Raw genomic sequence first — 21300 nt, forward strand, 5'->3', positions numbered from 1 at the left:
GACAGTTCATATAGCTGTTTCTACACACAATCTGCAGAAAAAAACTACAAGCAGCTTCAGCTTGTGCATAACTGACTTTTCATTCCTAACAAAGAAAAATATAAATCCTGAAATGTTATTGTACAGCGTTATTGTGGCGCACCTACAGATTTGTCCAGCTGCAAGCACCTTCCCTCTTCGTCTTCAAACGCCAATAATCAGAGGGAGCTAAAAAAAACAACATCTGTCTTTAAGTATGTTACACACTCGACTTAAAAGCTACGGACCAAAGAGCTGTAAACATGTTAGTTAATGCAGCTATGATGAACAGCATTCCCATACAATTCCTACAGAGTGTTTATAATGCATGTATGCACTTCAAATGTTTATTGAATAACGTTTTAAACTTTTTAATAAAAAATGTATAAGTGTAGTGTTTTGTTTTTTCTCTGTGAGATTCTACTTGTGTGTTTGTGTGTTAAAATATAATCCCAAATAAATGTGGCAACAAGGTTAGAAAAGAGGAAAAGTCAAGACTTCATTTACATTTTGTATAATTTAATAGCAGATTAAGAACATATCATTATATAAACTTAAAACTCACAGATCAAAAAGGGTTCGAGATACCTGCCGATACCTCTGGTTAACTCAGGGGCTCCCAGCAGAAGCCACATGGGAAAGGAGTCGTAAATGCGGCGCTCCCTGTGGAGTTACGGACGCCAGAGCATAAAGGAATCACAATGGGGAACAAACACCAAGGGCTCAAATGACGACCTCGATATTTCGTTAACGTAGATTCCCGTGACTGTTGAAATTTAACACAGATGAGGTGAGGCGGGAAAAGGTTTTCACACCAGCGTATGTTGACACTGCAGTGTTTTCATTTGTTTGTGCTCTTTTTTTTTTTTAAGCTTTTTCGGCACATTATACAAAAAGTGTGAGTAAAAGTAGCTCTCATCCTGAAAAAGGCTCAAAAATAAATTCAAATAACAAAACAATAGAAGATTTAAGATTTATTGGAATCAAGTCGCAAATAAACACACTCGGTGATTTCACAAATAGAAAAAACTCGACAAATAAAGCCTTTACACATGCACGTACACACATTCAGACAGATAAAACAGCACTTGCAGACATTTTACAACGTTATTTGATCTCTTTCTTTCTCTCTGGCTGACCCTGATAGCCTTTCTCTCCCGTATCTCCTACTCCTTCAGTTCCTCCTCAGTGCAGATGATCTCTAAAACAATTTCGCCTCCTCTGTTTCTCACAGTAACACAAGCAGCAGCATACGTGGGTCACTTGGGGTCGTAACACAGTGATAAAAACCCCTCACCTCTGATCTGTGACCCATGACTCCTCTCCTCCTCCTCCTCCTCCTCCTCCCACCTTGATTCTTTAACTGTCCTCCACTTTCAGCTCACCTCCTCCTGCGTTATCTGTCCATCTCAGGTGAGGATGCCTCCCGTCTCTGTCTGTGCGTACAGGTGCTTGCGTGTGCACAGGGATTTCCTTACTTTTAGTCTTTACTCCAGTGCTTCTTCTTCTTCTCTCTTTAGTCCCCTCTTTCAAACTCACAGATCCCGTCACTCTCTCTCTTTTGTGTTTTCTTTGGAGAACCGGGTGTTAAAATCATTAAGCTCTTTCTCCGAAGAGGGAGGAGGAGGTCGGACCGTGGTCAGTGCTGAGCAGTGAGGTTGAGCAGCCTCTTGCTCAGTAAGGTGTTGTGCTGTTTCAGGTACTCTATCAGGTCGGCCTGTTTCTCCACCACCTCTTCCAGATTGGAGCCCTCTCTGTGACACAAAAAAAAAGCACAAAAGCCCTTTATAGACTTTATGGATGGAATCTGTAACATTGCTGGATTCATGTGATATTCTTTTTCTTTCATTTCTTTCAACGAATCCCAAGAAAAAACAATAATCCTGCTATTGTCTGTGTATTCAAAGCCTGATTCCTCCTCGACTTCCAATTTGTGGCATCGACAAACTTAACTCCTTTGTACAGAAGGTCAGATTTCTTGAGTTGTATCCCTTCCATTGACGCGTTCAGATGACACTCTGGTAGATTTGATCTACTCATCAGAGGCTCATTCAAGTAACTCAACCTGCAGCCAGTGTTCACCTGTTACAGATATGGCTGTGCCTCAAGTTTCCAGCAGATCATTGATTACTAAGTAGCATTGTGATAGTGGGAAACATGGCTTCAGAACTAAGTGATCTCAGCATCAAATCATGGCTACACTAATGGTTTCTAAAGGGACAGTGCATGGAAGTCTAAAACGCTTTGCAGAAGCTGGATCGGTTGTATCCAAAGCACAATCAGGCAGACCAAAAGTGACCACACCATCAGAAGATCAATACATCAAACTTAGTTCCCTGAGAGAGAGAAAAGTAACTTCATCACAGATACAGAATTTGCTAAATAAAGAACGCAAGACTCCAATCAGCTAAAATAATGTCAAAAGAAGGCTGTGTCTCAGAGGACGAGTAGCAGCTTCTAAACCACTTCTCAGGAGGGGAAACAAGGCCAAGAAATACCAGCATTGCATAGTGGATGACTGGATAAAAGTCCTATTCACTGATGAGACTTATGGCAGTAACAGAAGGGTGTATGTAAGGAGACGAACAGGAGAGAGAATGATATCGAACAGACAGTGAAACATGGTGGTGGGAATATGTTTTACCTACTCCAGAGTTGGACATCTGCATCTCCCTGGAGGAGGATTCATACTGCAGCAGGATAATGACCCCAAACACACCTCAAAGTTTTGCAAGAACTACTTGAAGACCAAAGAAGACCAAGGAGTCCTGACTGTCATGAACTTTCCTCCACAGTCACCTGACCTCAACCCCACTGAACATTTATTTCACAAATCAGGCTAATTGGACTAATTCCTAATGGGTCACAAATGACGTGTATAAAGCGTTTTGCTAGATATTCACAATATAAGCAGCCAGCATGGAGCAAAGAAAACTGTACATTTAGAGACTGATGTTCTAATGCTTGCTGTGATTTTATAAGGATCTTTTCGGAATAAAGGGATGAAAGCACATTTTTGAGACTAATCATGAGAAGTGTCTTTTTAAAACTTCAAACGGGCTCATTCACAGTATTTAGTGGTTTATGAAATACATTTTCTTTGTGCATAAGAGGAGAAATGACAAAAGAAGCATCTCCCTGTTTATTTCACCTTAATGTTGTGGCATTAAATTCAGACTTCAAACATAATGCCGACACGTATTTTGTGTGTGAGTGTGTGTGTGTGTGTGTGTGTGTGTGTGTGTGTGTGTGTGTGTGTGTCTCTGTGAAATCTGCGTACCTGAAGCCAGTCTCAGTCGGCAGGCTTGTGATACTGTAGTTGTGTGAAACTTCTTCTTGGCTCACGTCCGGTGCGGCTCGCTCTCTGTTGAACCGCATCACTTGGACTGGAAACACAAACAATTCAAATCTTCAGTTACTTTTCTAATTAAAACCATAAAATCAGTGTTTTGTTGCACAGAAAGACACACAGACATTATTGAGCAGTGAGAGCTTTCCTCCCCGACGTTAATCACTCAGGTGAGAAACGGCACACCTTTGGGGTTTTTTTACCGTTTTCCATCCCTCTCCCTCTCTTAAACACACACAGGCTGTTATATCCTGCACTTAGGCCTTATGGGCTGCCATATCCTGCACTCAAACCTCTAATTCTCACACCCTAAACATACACCTTTACACAAGGGGTGGGGTTAGCGGCGAGGTGTGGGTGTGGAGCATACAGTAGCTGTAAGAGGAGCCAGAGCCAAAATATGGGAGATGGTTTCAATCAAGATAAGGCTGCTGTGTGTGTGTGTGTGTGTGTGTGTGTGTGTGTAGGGTGAGTGTGTGAGGAAGGGCAGAGGGAGGAGCTGCCTGAGTATTGATAAGACTGAGTGTCATTAGCCAGAGGAAATTGTCAGGGAGGTTCTAAAGAGCGCTATCTTTACTTTGCTACAGTGCAGCATCTCAGCATCCACACTCACACACAATCCAAAGAAATACTGCAAATTCCTGCATAATGAGGCCCTAAATCTGCGTGTGTGTGTGTTTGTAATAGTAAGCAAGTATGTGAGAGAAGAGAGAGAAGGAGACATTCCAGAGAGGCAGAGAAACGAGGAGGTGGAGTACAGAAAAGAAGAAGGTTAGGGACAATGTCACATATTTAAAATGAATTTCTAACGTTTTCAAAGCTCGTCATGAAGCCAAAGTCTCTTTTTAAAGGACTTATGCACAAACATCATCATCAGAGTTAATAAATGTCTGGAAAGGATGTATTGTACAGTGCAGGAAGTATGTTATTAGTGCCACAAAATGATGGATTTACGATTACAAATTTACAACTTTTAAAAAAAACATATCCGCCACCGTTATCAGTGTTGTACATTCATTGCTTTTCATGCATTTCACTGATAAACTTGTTGTTTGTCTTTACAACCATTTTTCTCTGCTGTACTGGGTGATATTACATAAACAAACATTTATATTATCAATTGTACTATCCTATTATCTATTCTATCTATTTTCTATCTATGGAGAAGTGTTTTAAAGCTACTGGAGTGTTTTCTTTGACTGGCAATCAATTTACTAAATTCCTTAAATGTTATTTTTGAAGGCCACATTGTATTTGGGAACATTTTGAAAGATGGGAGGTTTATTAAAGTCGAGATTTGGTAAAAAGAACACATTTGATTGTAGTGAAACATCATTTAAAATAGATGCATTTATTTACTATCTATTGATTATCCTGAGACACTTTATTTTAGCAGTTTTTAGCTTCTATGCTCTGCGCCGTTGAAACAATCTGAACGAGGATCTGAGAGCAGCTGAAAGTGTTGATATATTTAAACATGATCCTAAAACTGACCTCTTTAGCCTGACTTTTTATTAGAATATTTATTTTATTGTGTTTTAATGATTTATTCCCTCCTATATATTGTACATGTAATTCATTGTCTTTTATCTGTTTTATTCTGTTCTAATCTTATTTTAAATTTTTATTGGGTTTGTTACATTTTCATATTTTTGTTTTCTCGTACGTGTCAGTCCCACATTGTTTGTTTACATTTGTTGAGTTTGTCTTATTATCGGTGTGTCAGTCATCTGTAAAGCACTTTGAACTGCACTAACAAATCATAAAGTTTGATGGACTTGACTGATTGATGATAATGACATTTATCTGAATAATGTGAATCTTGTTCATATCTAATTATGTTGTTAAGTCTGACGATACAGATTATGTGTTTATGTTGATGTAAGGCTTTATAGGTTTTGGTTGGGTTTGTCTGTTTTGAGTGATCTTTGTATTTGTTTGTTATTTTTATGTGTTTTTATTCATCTTTACTGTTGTGTATTGTTTGTTTTATCACGTTTCATGCTACGATTATTGTGGTCAGCACTACGATAAGTGCTGCCATAAACTAAAATAACTTCTTGCATCTACTTCAAACTGAACAGTGAACTGTATATTGCTGTATCCTGCAAATGAACCAACATCAAAAACACACAAAAACACCACAAACAAAAGCAGGCTGGTAGTTTAAAGTTTAAAACAGTTGACTGGAAATGACTTTTAACTCAGCTCAGTGTCTCTTTCTGTTAGATTAAATGCATGTTCTGATCAGTTTAAGGTGTTAATAGCTACATATTGTTGAAGACTTTTACTCACTTAACCATAAACTAGACGCATGTCAGTAGGTCGACAAGCTAATATTAGCACAGCAAGTCATGGCCAGAGTGGCTAAAGCCAGACAGACAACTGTTACCATCCGAATGTTTTCACCAAAGTATTTAATAAAAACGGTACACTGGCACGTCTCTGATGTTGACTATTGAAGGTCTGTAAGTCAGGTTACTCTGATTTCAACCTCCACTCAGTTTACGCACATGCAACGAGCTAAATGTTGGTTTAAATACAGAAAAGGGTGACATGTTTAGTGTCAGTCAGCTTGTTCAGGAAGATCTAAAGTCTGGTGTGTAGTGCAGCGTATTACAGTAGCGGGGGGTGAAAAAAGATAAGAGATACCAGGATGGATGGATGGAAGGAGCAGTTTAAAAGAAGTGACGCATTTCACACTTCCCTGTTAGAGACACTCACACGACTGGACAGACAGTGCTCAGACCTGGTCTACGCAGATCTGAGAAGCTTCAATCACCCATCAAGAAGTGCACATTTCCAGGTGATAACAGTGAGGCTGCAGAGGTGCTAAATCCTAATGGTGCCACATATAGTGCTCCCGACTATGTAGTGCTCGAATTCGAATCCGAGCAACCAGAGTGACTGATCTCCAGACTTTGAATAGAGTGAAGAGGGGCAGCGTGAACACCTTTTAGTTGCAATGTTGGACATTAAAAGCACCCGAAGTAGTGTGGAAGACTAAAATAAATCCTGCTGATGAAACAGCGTCTTGTGTAGAAGCTGCAGATGTAAGAAGAGCTTCAAAGACGAGGATCAAGGAGAAAACTGAGGAGATGTTCACACTGTGCTAATCTGCAATGCTCTACAAAGAGTAAAACTTTTCAAAATTCTACACGATATAGACGAATAAAAAAAGACTAAATTTCTGTCAAAGAAATGAACATATAATGTTGATGCTAAACTCAAATATCAACAGTGACTGGAGGTAGAATTTGCTGTCAGATTTTTACCAAAATGAGCAACTATGGATGATTAGAGCTGGTAATGCTATGTATAACTGGACTGGTAGAAAACTGTAAACTGTAGAAGACACTAGATGGACTGTTCTGACTGACTGACACTTGACTCTGCAACCCTGATCCTGACCTTTTGGTTTTATGCAGGTCAGATAATGTTTGACTATGCAATGATTTTTGCATATAAGAGGGAAACAGGTTTCTAGAAAGAAGAACATTATTGCACAGTTGCTAAAGGATCATTTAAAGTCCTCATTTAGTTACTACTAACTTATTAATATTGTGGCAGTAAAGTTTTTCCTAACAAAGCAATTTTCTAAAGACGAATTAAATAAAAACATCAATCTTTTAAGCAGATAATAAATTATGCTGAGTCTCCAGATCAAAAACAAGGCAGCAGTAACCAGTTTTAATGCTGGTGAAACATGTTTATAATTAGACCTTATTAAAAGGTCTGGTATAGTGAGGTACATGAACTGGGAACTCATTATAATTCTATATAATTTTCACTCTATATAGTCATATTGTGACAAACTTCTCATATCAAGATATCAAAGATCACAGTTGTCATGTCTGAATAACGTTAAGGGAGTTTTTTTGTTTAAGGGAGAGATTAAAAAACTTTATACTCTCAAGGATGAACATGACATAAACTTTTCAGAAAACGATATCGAGAAGTATATACCATTAAAATATCAATATCAAGATTAGAGCTGAAACAACTAGTCGATTGACAGAAAACTTGCAGAAATATGATTATCAGTTTATAATTTCAACACATTTTTGAGCCAAAATGTCTAAAAATCCACTGGTTACAGCTTCTATAGTGTGAATATTCACAATTTTCTTAGTCTCCTGTATGGTGGCACATTTCTGGCCCATTTGGTGACCCCCAAAAAACAGAAAGACGCTGCAAATCCAGAACACAAACACATGTTTCGTATCGCAGCACATGTCTGTATTTGCAGTGTTTTTCTCTAAATTTTATCAACTTGGCGACTGTTTTGTCTACTTGCATGTATTTTCTAGTTGCAGTATGTTGAGCTCTCAGGGCCACCGTACCTACTATGATAGAAAACTACTTTTTTGTTTTTTGGTTTTGAACTGAATTGGACGTTAACTTGTGCTCATTTACAGCATTTTATAAGCCAACATTTTATCGACATTTATGAAACATCCAACACTTTATAGACCAAACAATTAAAATAATTGCCAGACGGTAATACAAATAATCATTAGAGGTCTAATTGAGGTAATGCTGTGATAATTATTGTGATATTAACTTTGTACATTTTGCCCTACAGTTATGTAACAGTGGTGAACAGAGACAACCAGGTATTTATAACCAATACAATTATATGATATGATGTTCAAATGTGCATTAATCGTCTCTTACATGAGTCTTATATATCTCTCATGTCGTCCACAGGTTTGTGTGTGAGAAGGTACAGTGTATGTATCTGTGTCGGTGTGTGTGTGTGTGTGTTAACCTCGTGCCCTGCAGTGCTTACACTAAGTTCTGGCCAGGCAGAGCAGAGAGATGTATTCTAAGTTAAGCCTTTGAAGGCCAAGGCACGGCTTTGATGTGCATGGAGGTCTATAGAGGAGAGTGTATTCATGTTAAAATGAGAGGCAGAAACATACAGCAAACCTCAAAGACACACACACACACACACATATACATGCACTTACAATCAGCACGCACTTCAAAGAGAAGTTGAACGAGGCCTTCCTGTATGGACTTCATAGCTGCAGGCATTATATAGCTCTCCTTCACTCTGCCTCCCCCAAGAGGAGAAGTTTAGTTTTCTCCTCATGAACTCATCGATGTCGCTCCTGACGGTTCATTAGTGACGGCGATGTGTGTTTGTGCTTTAAAAGGTTTGCCCTGCGAGGCGTCGCTCAGTTTGTGTTGTGCCTGACCGCACTGATCTGAACTGGAATGCGGCCGGTGATCACAGATACCCCCCTTCACACACACACACACTGGATCACCCTGACTGTAAACACCGGGACAATGTGTGTGTGTGTGTGTGTGTGTGTGTGTGTGTGTTTCCCTGTGTTTGGGTGGAGTGGGTTGAGGGCTACCCTTTGGCTAAGCTAAATCCTAATGCCTCTTATCTTCTCTCTTTGCCTCTCTGGTATCTTGATCCTTAATATGTGCCCTTCAGCTGCCAAACACACCTTTAATATGGATTTCCTTTCAATACAGATTCTTCAATATCAATATCCTCTTATACAGCATCTTTAACAGCAGTTTTCCTTTACATAGTTAGTGAAATGCTAATGTATCAGCCTTCATCCAATATTCTGGGAAATATACTAATATTTATTATTTACTGTAATGCTGTGTTAACATTTTTTAAATATTAGGAATCGCAATAAACACGTTTTAGTGTCTAAGTTAAAAAATACATGAGCTGGGTTTTGAAGTCATATTTGTCACATAATGATTTCTGCAGAGCTGAAACCATCAATCTATTAGTCAATTAGCTGATCGACAGAAAGTTAATAAGAAAAATAATCACCAGATTAATCAGTAATTAAGATAATCATTAGTTGCAGCTCTGGATTTCTGAAATACTTTTGTTAATTTCAGTGTCAATAACCAAAATGATACTTCTGTACCGGACTGTGAGGAGTTTAAACATGTTATTCAAACTCTTTTTTCAATTAAATAAAAGAGTCAAACTTTTCTAAAACATCTTAGTTGAACTTTGAAAACAAAACAGCTGTGAAGAAAGAACTTTGCCATAATAAAATACAGTGTAAAATCAGCAAAATGATGTACTTGATTGGAGTTTGTGTTTGCCATGCAGTCCAATAAAATAGCCAACTGAGATTTAACTGGGATTTTCCATTCCAAAATAGACTAACTTTGACTTATATTTTAATATTTTACAATTCTATTGCAGGAAAACATCCCGATAGAGCAGTGAGGTGCATCTTTTTTAGTTTTTTTTGTTGTTTTTAATTTGTGGCAAAGGTGCATTTTCGTAATTTTTTGTAAAATCGAGGAATCCTCGACCCACAGGAGTAGCCAACAAACAGATTACATCAATGAGACAACATGTAGGAGATTTCATGTTTACTAATAAATGAATAAAACTAAATAAGAATGCTTCATTATTAAACTATTACAGGCCCAACACTGAGTTCACACTTACACAGACTAGAACACAAGAATGAGGCTGCAACTAGCAATTATTTTCATTATTGATAAATCTGCCATTCATCGTTTAGTCTATGAAATGTTACAAAATATAGGAAAAAGGCATTTTACAGTATCTTAGAGGCCACAGTGATGTCTACAAATTTCTTGTTTTGTCTGACAAACAGTCTAACATGTTAAGATATTCCATTAACTGTCACATCTGGAAAAGGAAAAAGCAAATCTTCACATTAGAGAAGCTGGATCCATCAAATATTTGGCAATTTTGTTTGAAAAATGACTGAAACGATTAATCAATCATCAAAATAGTCGCTAATGAATTTTCTGACGACCGACTAATCGGTTAATTAACTAATTGTTGCAGCTTTACACTAGAATTATACAAGACATCAGGCTTCAGGGAATGTTCTGTCTAATTTATCCAATGCTAAATGACAGACACAAACTAAACCTGACGACTTTAAGATGTCACCTGTATTCATTTAGATCATGTACACAGATGGCGTCACGGCTCATAACAAATGTCTACAAATATCTAGTGTTTCTGTGAGTAAATGTGTCACATAAATTTACCATTTTGACCTTTTTTCCCTTATTAATCCTGACGTTTGATTGCTTTTCCACAGAGATGTTTGTAAAGAAGAAATAACTACAAGAACACAAAGAAATCTTTCTGGATGAATCTATTAGGTTGGATCATCCAAATGAACAACACTAACTGGCTCCAGTACTTTTCCGCATGCTTTTGGTTGCTTTATTCTCCCTAAAGCTGTGACTTATAACTGCTAATGAAGCACAAAGCTACAGTGTGGCCATTTACGCTCCGAGCAGCGTTGCAAAGGGAGCCTTTTTTTCCAGATAACGTTTATAACTTAAGGTCATTTTCAACAAAGCTGAAGAAAAACACCGGAGTTAATTTAAACTTAACTGATTCGTTCCCGAGCCACATGGTGAAGAAAAAGACAAAACAGACAGACACAGATAGACGGGTATGAGTTAGTTTGTATGGTGTCGCTATCAGAAGCTGAGAATCAGCAGATCAGCAGAGACAGAGAGGAGGAGAGAGAGCTGAATGGATGATTGTCATGCTGTCGAGTCTGAAAAGGGCAGGGCAGGTATTGTGATGCGAATGTGCTCAGATAGAGTGGGGGGTTGTGTGTGTTTGTGTGTAATGTAATCTTCAGGGTCCGTCTCTTTATATACCACTACTGATATTATGACCAACATCCACAGAGAGACTGGTTGAACATTAACGACATTGCAACAGAATGTCATAAAAATACATTAAATCTGATTCCAGATTCTCAAATGTGAATATTTTCTGGTTTCTTTAGTCGTCTTTGACAGTAAATTGAATATCTTTGGGTTGTCGGGACAAAACGAGACGTTTGCGGACATTGTCTCGGGCTCTGGGAAACAATGATCAATATTTTTCACCATTTTCTGACATTTTATGGACCAAACTGCTAATTGATTCATCAAGAAAATAATGGACAGATTAATCGATAGTGAAAATAATCTTTAAGTGCAGCCATACTCAGCATATAAACTCCTGATGTAAAGCAGCTGGAGAAGTGTTTCATTTAACTGAGTTTGTGATATTGGGATCTGACACGACTGTTATCAGTATGATTCATTTCACAGACTTAAATATTTTAATGACAAGTTAGATTAAATATTTCCTTTTTAAAACCTGTTATGTCTGAGATGTAATAACCCAGTTTCATTGGCTGTTATGTCTGCTCTTTATATAATCTCTCTATCTTATGTAATATGTTTTCTCCAAATCCTGCCAAATTCAGACTTATTTAATTAAGTTTGTTTTTTTTAACCATAGTGTTGAATTTTTAGATCAATATGTTTATTGGACATAAAAGTATGTGCTGTTTGGAGATTTTTTATTTTTTTTTTTTTACTAGTCACAAGATACTTTTCCCAGTACGACTAGTTCATTAGTAGATCGACAGAAAATGAATCACCAACTATTTTGATAATCAAAATTCTCTTTATCCAAATGTGAATATCTATTATTATTATTATCATTATCTTCTATGATAATAAACTGAATATCTTTGGGTTGTGGTGTATTTGTTGGAACAAAAGAAGACATATTAGGTTACATCTTGGACTTTAGGAAACAGTGATCAACATTTTTCTGACATTTTATAGACCAAACAACTAACTGATTCATTGAGAAAATGATCAACAGAATAATGGACAACATTAGTACAATGAACATAAACTTGAAACCAGATGTGTTTCAAGTTACTTTTGCTGTGAAGAATTCTAAATTATTTTTTATTTTTTCTAGTTGCTGTGTTGTATGTGTATTAACATCATTGGAGTGTACTTTACCTTTTATATTTTAAAAGGTATATATTTGTTCTTTTATGTCTTTAGTCACTTTTCAGTGTAAATGTTTTGATTGTGAGTATTCAGGGTGGAACTATATGTGTGTTCATGCATAAATGAGCAGCTGCGTGTGTGATGAGGTGGGAACAAAGAGTTATTTTTGGCCACACGTTGTATTTTTTTCTTTTTTGAGGGGGGAGATCAGTGTGTGTATGTTTAAAGTCTATAAATAAAAATATATAATTACGCAATAAAAACCTTTTTAACTACACAAAGGTCTGAGGTATAGTGCTGTCCTAAAAATGAGTCAATGTACAATCCCAGAGTGAAGTTAATTCACTAAATATTAAAGGACGAGTTCACAAGTTTTCAAGTCTGTCTTAAAACAACAGTCAGTTTCCCAAATTAACATTAAATTAGGTTTTTCTTGCTGTAATGATTCCTCCTGTTCATTCTGATCATTAGAAGATCCCTTCATGATGCACTTATAATGTAAGTGATGGGGGACAAAATTTCATTGTTGTGAGAAAATGTTTTTAAAAGTTTACCTGAACATTATATGAGCTTCAGCCGTTTGAGTTCGAGTGGACATCTTCCACATTTAAAGTATTTTTAGTAAAAAAAAATCTCTTTTTGTCTCTGACAATGTTTCCCTGTTCAGCTGCAGTGGAAAAATAGTGACAAAAAGAGGGACTATGGCACTTAAAAGACAGTAATTCATAAAGATATTGACTTGATTTGACTCATTTGGACGTCTGACCCCTCATATTAGCCTCAAATAAATGTTTAAATACATTTTTGCATAGAAGGAGGACTGTGGATACTTGTAATGGTCACTATAAACAAGAAGAAAAACGACGTCGATGTTAATTTGGGCACCTGACAGACTTGAAAAATTGTGAGCCTTCCCTTTAAGAAATGACAACTGACATCAGGTTACCTGTGTAATAGATCACGCACGGCAAAGACACCAAGAGCTCCAACCCCAGAACGCTGAGCAGCATGTAGGTTTGCACAGCTGGTGACATTCTAGCAGCCAGAACAACCAACAGCAAAACGTTTCCTACACACACAGAAACACAAACACACATTCCTTCCTTTAGCTTTGCTGCCATCTTGTGAAGAAAACTGGCCCCTACACATGCAGTACAACAACACCTGCACGTACCTGTGGAGTATACGGCGAGCGGCAGGGTCTTCAGCCCCTGCGTCTGTCTGTAGAATCGCAGGTATCCTCTGCTTCTGGCTCGACTGTGATGCTGCTGCACACTGCCGGTGAACAGCAGCACCAGCAACCATAAACACACCTTCCCGAACACGATGACGCTGTCACCGTGCACATTTCCCAAAATATTGGCACATAGCTCCTCTTGGCCGAATTTCAACACACACAGCACTGCAACACACACTGACAACGCGACGTAAATGACCTGGAATGAATAAGAGAGTAGTAGCAGTGAGATAGATGGATCAAATGTGAGAGACTTTGGAAAAGCTGCACAAACTATGAGGATTATTACACATAGAAAAAAGAGATTACTGAGTGAATAAAAGCATTTATATGTGCTGTGTTAGTCTGATTCTCAAAAAAGGGCTGTCATGGCATTAATTATCATGGCAACACCGCCACAATATTAAGATTATTTCACAATAATCACCATTAAAATATCATCATATTAAACTTCATCTACTATCTTTATCTTTTTAGCTTACTGGTTAAGACGCATGTAACATAACCACAACATCTGAAATGTGATTCTGACAGTAGACCTCATATCTCTCCCCTCGTTTCCTGACATCTCTCTACTGTCACTATGATAAAAGGCATAAAAGACCGCCAAAAAAATATATTTTTAAAAAGAAAAAAAAAGTGATTAAAGGGTTTAAAGTTAAAAAGATCCTCTATATAATAAAAAGGAAAAAATCAATATAAAACTGCATTTTTTCCCCGTTATCGCATTGTAACAATATCTCTTTGAACAAAACTCATATTTTAAGGCTCTCGTATTACTAACTTTTTTCAACTTTGTTAATTTCAATATGCCAAATATCATTTGTCATTACACATGGTAGGTTTTTTTTTTCAATAAAAATACAAACAAAAAACAAGGCCTCGAAAACTCGTCTAACAAGCACATTAGTAGACCATCAAATGTACAAATATATGCTTAGAGAATAGAGGAGAAAAAGAAAAATAGAGAAAATATTAGTACAGTATCTTAATCTTGAATAATATTAATGTAAACAGCAGAACAGCTGGTTTGTTAAGTAAGAAACAAAAGTGTTGCCAGCGACTAACTTTTGACAGCTTCAAACATCAAGATAAATAAGAGCCACATACAATTATAAAAAGTTTCCCCATCTCAGAAACATCTTCAGAAAATAATTAGTAGATTAATCTATAATGAAAGTAATCGTCAGTCTGTCTTTTTCATTCAGAGTCATGTTCTTGCTGAATTTGAGGAGTAATTGTAAAACTAAAGTGCATGTGAACATATTTAGTGTGTATAGATATGTGTGTGTATCTTACGTGCAGCAGTGACAGCAGGCAGGCATGGCACGGTGTCGGTAAAGTCTGAAACTCTCTTCTGATGGCGGAGTGAAGGGCGTCAGCGGAGATCAGAGGTCCATCCACCAGAGAGTCTTCCTCCATACTCCGTGTCATATCTACTGAAGCCCCCGCCTGCTACAACAAACAGTAGATGTGAGAATATTTAACATGAGAGAAGATGAATTTACCATCTGTCAGTACTGTTTATACCGGTGCAGCTGTCCCACTATGTCTGGGTGTTATATAAACTGTGTTTTATGGAAATGTTTGATGTTTTTAGGATTTGTGCATTAGTTTAATGAATTGTCTTGATTTATTAGGTGTTTAATCAGCTGAATTGATCCAAAACAGATATTTGTGTTATTTCACTTTTATCACATCTAACATGTTGCGTTACACGAACACAATTTTTTGTATTATTATTATTATTATTTGCACATTGCATATACAATTTACACTATTAACATTTGCACATTCCTGGTCAATATTTTGCACATGACATTCTCTCTAATTTAAATGTGTAACAGCTTTGCTAACTTAGATATATTTTATAGAATAGATTCTGTATAAAATGTAGCTTTTAATTGTGATTGTTTCTATCTGTTTATTTTTTTGTCAAGTGGCTGCTGTAACACCTTTTTCCTCTCTATTCTTCTCTCTCTCTCTCTCTCTATCCATCTATTTTACATATTTTTATTGTAAATTTTATATTATTCATGATTACTTGATTTTTGTGTATTTTTTATTGTTAATCAACAAGACAAATTCCCTTTATGTACAAACCTGTTTCTGATTCTGATCCATTAACAACTTCTCAATTAATCTTCCAGACTATTTACTAATAATCGATATTGCAATATTAAACTACATATTCTGTGTAAGAGGATGATTTCTGCATATCATTCACTCCTAAAACACAATATTTTACTACCCGTAAAACATTTTAGACCTGTCGTCAACTTCAAAATGCTGATGTACTTGACAAGTCTGTCACACTGTCTTCAATATTATTGTTTCATATGTAAAGATTATGTATGGCGCTGCAACGATTTATCGATTAGTTGCCAACTATTAAATTAATCTGCCAGTATTTTGATACTCAATTAATCATTTTGAGTCATTTTTTAAGAAGAAAATGTCAAACATCAGGATTCCAGCTTCTCAAATATTCATTTTTCAAGTCTCTTTAGTCCTCTATGATAATAAACTAAATATCTTTTGGTTGCAGGCAAAAGAGGACAGATGAGGATTTCACCTCAGGCAGTGATTGACATTTTTTGCCATATTCTGCAAACAACTGATCGATTAATTGAGAAAATAATCAACAGATTATTCGAAAGTAACAGCCCTACTGTCATATGATATATGTAGAGAATATATGTAGAGAAATTATCTCCCTGTACTCACTGATATCTCATCCCCCATTAAAATACTAACATTAATTAATCGATTTATAGACAAAGAGCAGAAAAAACAACCTGTCAGTTTATATTAAATATCTGTATATGACTGTGTGTTAGTGTCCGTAAGTGAGACGGATGTTTACTTATCTTAGTCAGCAGTGTGCATCACAACAAACGGTATTAAAAACAGGAAACAGATGAAAAACCACCGAGATAACTGATTGCACAACAGGTTTGCTTGCTAATCTGATGATCTGTTGAATTATAGTGTTGGTAAAAGACAGAAATAAACTTATAAACATGTCTGTTTTGGATATTTAGCTGACAGCTCTAATTAGCTTCGCGGCTAATAACAGTCAGTGCGTAGCGAAATAAGCGTTGACATGGCAACCGGTTAACGTTAAATGACGTGTACATACTGCATATAACGAGGGTCCCTTTGAATCCATTTAGTTTAGAAGTTCGACGTTTTTAAAAGGAGAAAAGACAAAAAAACACATTACACAAACAAACATTAGCTTGTAGTAAAAGAGGCGGGCTGAGGTGGGCTTCCGGTGGCCCAGTTTGCTGGTCGCGTTCTCTGTTGAACTTTGGTTCCTAGCACAATAGTTCCGGCTGAGCTGCATTTTAATCAGTTTAATCAAATTTTAAAAAATCCTCAATTAAAGTCCTATCTACACATCATTGTACTGATGATAGTATTACAATAATGTAACATAATATATAAAATAATAACACTGAAAGCACCCATTCTGCCTCAGAGTACTTTTACTTTTTACACATTATTTACATTTTGCTGATAAAACATCTGTACTTTTAATAAAGGATGAATGCAGCCTTTTATTTCATTGTACTTTCTTTGAATGCTCTCATTTTTTAAAAAATGCATTATTTACACGCTTTTTTGTGTGTTTTGTTTATAAATGTAGACAATTTTAAGCACTTTGAAAATATTTTTAAAAAGTGATATATAAATAAAGTTATTATAATTATTTTACTTGTAAAAATTGTTTCTATGTAGTGGTCATTTTACCTCAGTAAAGGATCTGAGTACTTCTTCAACTTGTTTACTATTTTAAGACATTTTTCTATACAGTCAGAGTGCATTCATCACTTCATAGCCCACTTAAAATGCATCTTAATAGTAATTTAAAAAACAAAAGTAAAACACCAGGCAACACCCCATTTAAAATATTTTATTGATAAACATACACTTGCTATAAAAGACAATGAACTGAGCGCTCTATTCCTCTGAGTGATGAAGACGCATGTCAGGTGACCTCCGCTCCAGATACAAGCAATGACACAGAGAGGACAGAGAGCTCAGACTCTGGGGAGGCAACACTTGTGATAGAGGCAGACGAGGAGAGATTGTAGGACATTGTGAACTGACATAATAACTGGGAATAATTCACAAGGAAGCAGCAAATAATGTGTCATTGGTTTAGCTCATCATAGGAAGGAGTGGAAGAGGACAGCAGGTGATTAGGAGACGCTGATCCGTTTTAATATATATGTATATATATATTTTTTGCTGGTATGGAACTGTGCTTCAAGTCAAATCACACACTGCATACATACTTATACATGCGTGATTTCTTACACATATGCACACACTCACACACTCACACACACACACACACACACAATGTGCCTAGACTCAGAGGTCCGTGTGAGTGTGAAATACTCCTGCACGTACACTAGCATTCATTACATAAGGCACTGATTCGGATGCAATCAACCTATGAGAGAATAAACGATGGCTAAAACATCTTAAAAGGGAAAATACTTAAAATCCAAAGAACAAGTATTATTAATAACATGCGTTCTCATTCTTGTAGAATTAATTATAAAGAAAATGTTTGTGTAGCCACAGTTAAGAGTGACTGGATAAAAAGTCAAAACGATGATGATGATGATGATGATGTACAACATATTAAAGAATACATAAAAGTTAAACTGTTGAGAAGATAAAAACCTACATCAAACTCACACGTTTCCATCTGAGTAATACTCACAATAACTTATATATGTTCTTCTTTCATGCAAAACTGTAAACACAAAACCCAAAATGAATGAGAAGGTATGAGTAAGGCATTATAATGGTCAAGCTACTTCAGGTTGTCCAACCCGAACCACATTACGTCACACTCAGTGAGTGGAGTCACATGATCAGTGCAGAAGCAGGAGTTAATGAACGGTTAATGAAACTTTGTTCAAACATTGATTCTGGGACTGATGTGTTACAGACAGTAGTGTTTAGCTCGTAGCGTAAAATATTTAGCTTGTACTGTAGTAGAACAGATTATTATTCTAGTCTTTGTGCTGAGTATGGATGTGCAAAGTCATAAACACACTTATTTCTTAAGTCCATGCTACACATATTGAAAAAAAGTGTATACATGTGTACAGTTAAAGTCCCAGTAAAATGGAAAATACATTTTCCCAGTTTTAATCCTGTGTCCTTGTGTTAATTGTTCATTTATCTCGTTATATGCCAAATACATGTCAAAAAATCAGTATCAGAGTGTTTTTACATCAAAATCCCTCTTTTCTCCTCCTGTAAAACAGTTTCAAATATTTGATGAATCATCCTGCACTCAGGGGTGTTTACAAAATTAAACTCTGGGCGAGAAGCCACAGCTGTTATATAAAACCACACTTCACCGTTTGCGGGTCATAGTAGCTAACAGAGCAATATGGAGAGAGATAAGAGAGAGAGATGTGTGTTTGGATATCAGTGGGCTAAAACTTTGTTTTCATTTCCAAAACAATGTGTCTAATTCATTCATCTCTCCCTCTTCCTCCTCCTGATCTAACAACAAGTGAGGGAGGTGTGTGTTGAGCCAACAGTCCTCTGTAGCTATGTTTCTCTCTGCAGCTTCTTATTGCACTTAACTCTGTAAGCTCCATGCACTTTTTTGCAGTCCAATCAAATGCAAAGGGTTTGATTTAAATCTCTCTTGTAATCTGTACACCGCTCAAACATTCCATTTAACTGGGATATACATCACAGCATAGAAGCTGAAGACGCTGTAACTTCCGTTTCACTGGGACTTTAAGATGCATGTACTGTACTTGATGTGCATATGACGTTAGTCCAGTTTTATGTTCAGTATCCATGAAGTTCCGAGGAGATTTGAGGGTTAGGGTTCCAGAATTTTCCAGACTGTGCAGGATGTCATTCAAGGTTCTAGAATGTTCTCTGTCCAATCACTGGTAGTGATGGTGGGGGTTCCGGAATATAGGTCATCATAGAGTGGTTGGCTGTCCTCTACCTGCAAACACATGACAGTGTGTTTAAAGTCTGTACAATGGTCTCCTGTCATAGCTTATTATATGGTTGTTTGATGGCCGTATCCACAGCCACACAACTGAAGGTCTATGGTTTCACACACACACACACACACTCACATCATTACCACGTATTCAGTTACTTTCATTTGCAGTCACTTCAATTACATGAGACACAATCAGTTTGTTTGGTTTAGAATGTGTTTATTAGCACATTTGACACTACACGTTTTTCTAAATGAAGCATGTACATCTATTTTACATTGTTTTGTCATATTACTATTTTGTTTAATTAAGTTATATTAATTTATATGTCTTTCTCTCCTGACTGCTGAGTTCTTCCTGGTCTGACAAAAGATGTGGCTTAGGGTGGAGCCTGGTTATATGCAGAGACCCAAGCCACGTACAAGACCAAGATCTCTGACAGCAAGGGGGGGTTGGGGTTTCTTTGTAGCGTGTTTCAGTTATTGTCTTCCCCTGTGTCTGTTTATTGGTTTGATCAGCCAGTATATATGTTTCCCTCATGTCTCATCCTGTTATATCTGTTAGTTGAGTCAACATCTCGTTTTTTTAGCCTTATTTTTCAGCCAACTTCTGTTTTAAGGGACTTCATTTTAAGGGCCTAATAACTTAATTCAGTTACTGACCATTTATTCGACATGCTCCCATTTTGGAGAAGCAAATGGAAGCTAAGCAATGTACTGCTATGGACCTGGGCCAGCAACAAACGTGTTTTAGCAACAGCTCCTTGGTAGAGGGGGTATGACGCCATTGACATCAATACATCAATAGCTGTGCAGGATAACTTGTACTGTATGCATGATGATGATGACTTCCACTTTATACTCCTCTCCACACTTTCAAATGTGGTGGTCGACGTATCACATGGCCATGTTCTTTTTAGGTAAACAAATATGTTTGATGGGGTGTTCACACCTATATGCATGTCAGTCTCGGTTTGTCTTTGCATGTGTGTGTACGTGTTCTCACCCCGAGATGCAATATAGCAGTCGTGACAACTCAGCAGTCCATTACGAATCCTCACGTCAGTCCCTGCTGTGGCGTCACCCAGCTGCCCCTCACACACTCCACACTGAGGAGAGAAATATGGTTAAAAACTAATATCATACACAGACAGGATAGTTTTAGACAAGCTATCAAATGGTTACTAAATATGAGGGTTGCCTTTCACTCCTATAAGTTCAGTCATTTCTTTTTTATGTTGGCACAATACCTTGGAGTTCATTTAGATTTAGTACACATGCTATACTTACATTTACATCATCCAAACCTTTATAGAGAAGCTAAATATGTTAGTGCTGCCAACTGTAGATAACTAGTAGCACTGTCTTTAAGACTGTGTGTGTGTGTGTGTGTGTGTGTGTGTGTGTGTGTGTGTGTGTGTGTGTGTGTGTGTTTGTGTACTAGAATAACACAGTACCTTGAAACACTGCATGTGGAAAAACAGTCCCAGTGTGTCGATGATCATGGCAGCTCCTTTTCCCAGAGGTTGAGAACAACCAGTACATAGTCTCTTTCCACTGACACACCTACATGACACACACACACACACACACACACAAACACACATACACACACACACACACACACCAGTGTTAATGACATTTTTAATGAATTTAATGAATTCTAATTCATTACAGTTAAACTCTCTCATTATTCCCTAAATCAGTGAGTTTTTTTTCATTTGTAGTCATGTGTATGTGTGGATGTGTCATTACCTGCTTGGCGAAGGAGGCTGAGGTGATGATGAGGAGGACTGCTGGTTGTCAATGACAGTGTCATGGGAACCAGACCTGTGGGCACATACCAAGAAACATAATTAAGACCAATCCCAAGAAACATAATTAAGACCAATCCAA

General features: G+C 37.1%; 2 protein-coding genes across 9 annotated transcripts in view; both read right to left on the reverse strand.

Annotated features, from left to right (window-relative positions):
- Positions 1-979: 979 nt before the first annotated feature.
- Positions 980-16706, reverse strand: tmem192 (transmembrane protein 192). Of its 2 annotated transcripts, none has more exons than XM_044347263.1 (6): positions 16546-16706; positions 14703-14855; positions 13341-13602; positions 13113-13235; positions 3299-3404; positions 980-1772 (listed from the first exon to the last, which is right to left on the reverse strand). In XM_044347263.1, the coding sequence occupies exons 1-6, from the start codon at positions 16573-16575 to the stop codon at positions 1658-1660; spliced, it is 789 nt and encodes a 262-aa protein (XP_044203198.1). In that variant the 5' UTR covers positions 16576-16706; the 3' UTR covers positions 980-1657. The 2 variants fall into 2 exon arrangements, with proteins under 2 accessions (XP_044203198.1, XP_044203197.1); XM_044347262.1 differs by having other exon boundaries at positions 14703-14858.
- A 600-nt stretch (positions 16707-17306) lies between these two features.
- The window catches only part of LOC122979649 (LIM and calponin homology domains-containing protein 1-like), a 32316-nt gene continuing 28322 nt past the window's right edge, over positions 17307-21300 (reverse strand). For all 7 annotated transcript variants that reach the window (XM_044347270.1, XM_044347268.1, XM_044347272.1 and 4 more), the window contains 4 exons: positions 21160-21234; positions 20862-20970; positions 20411-20513; positions 17307-19404 (listed from right to left, as the gene is read on the reverse strand). In XM_044347270.1, coding sequence (XP_044203205.1) covers positions 19379-19404; positions 20411-20513; positions 20862-20970; positions 21160-21234 — 313 coding nt within the window. In that variant the 3' untranslated portion in view covers positions 17307-19378. The remainder of the gene's footprint in view (positions 19405-20410; positions 20514-20861; positions 20971-21159; positions 21235-21300) is intronic.

Source organism: Thunnus albacares, chromosome 3, assembly GCF_914725855.1.
Source record: "Thunnus albacares chromosome 3, fThuAlb1.1, whole genome shotgun sequence".
NCBI lineage: Eukaryota > Metazoa > Chordata > Actinopteri > Scombriformes > Scombridae > Thunnus > Thunnus albacares.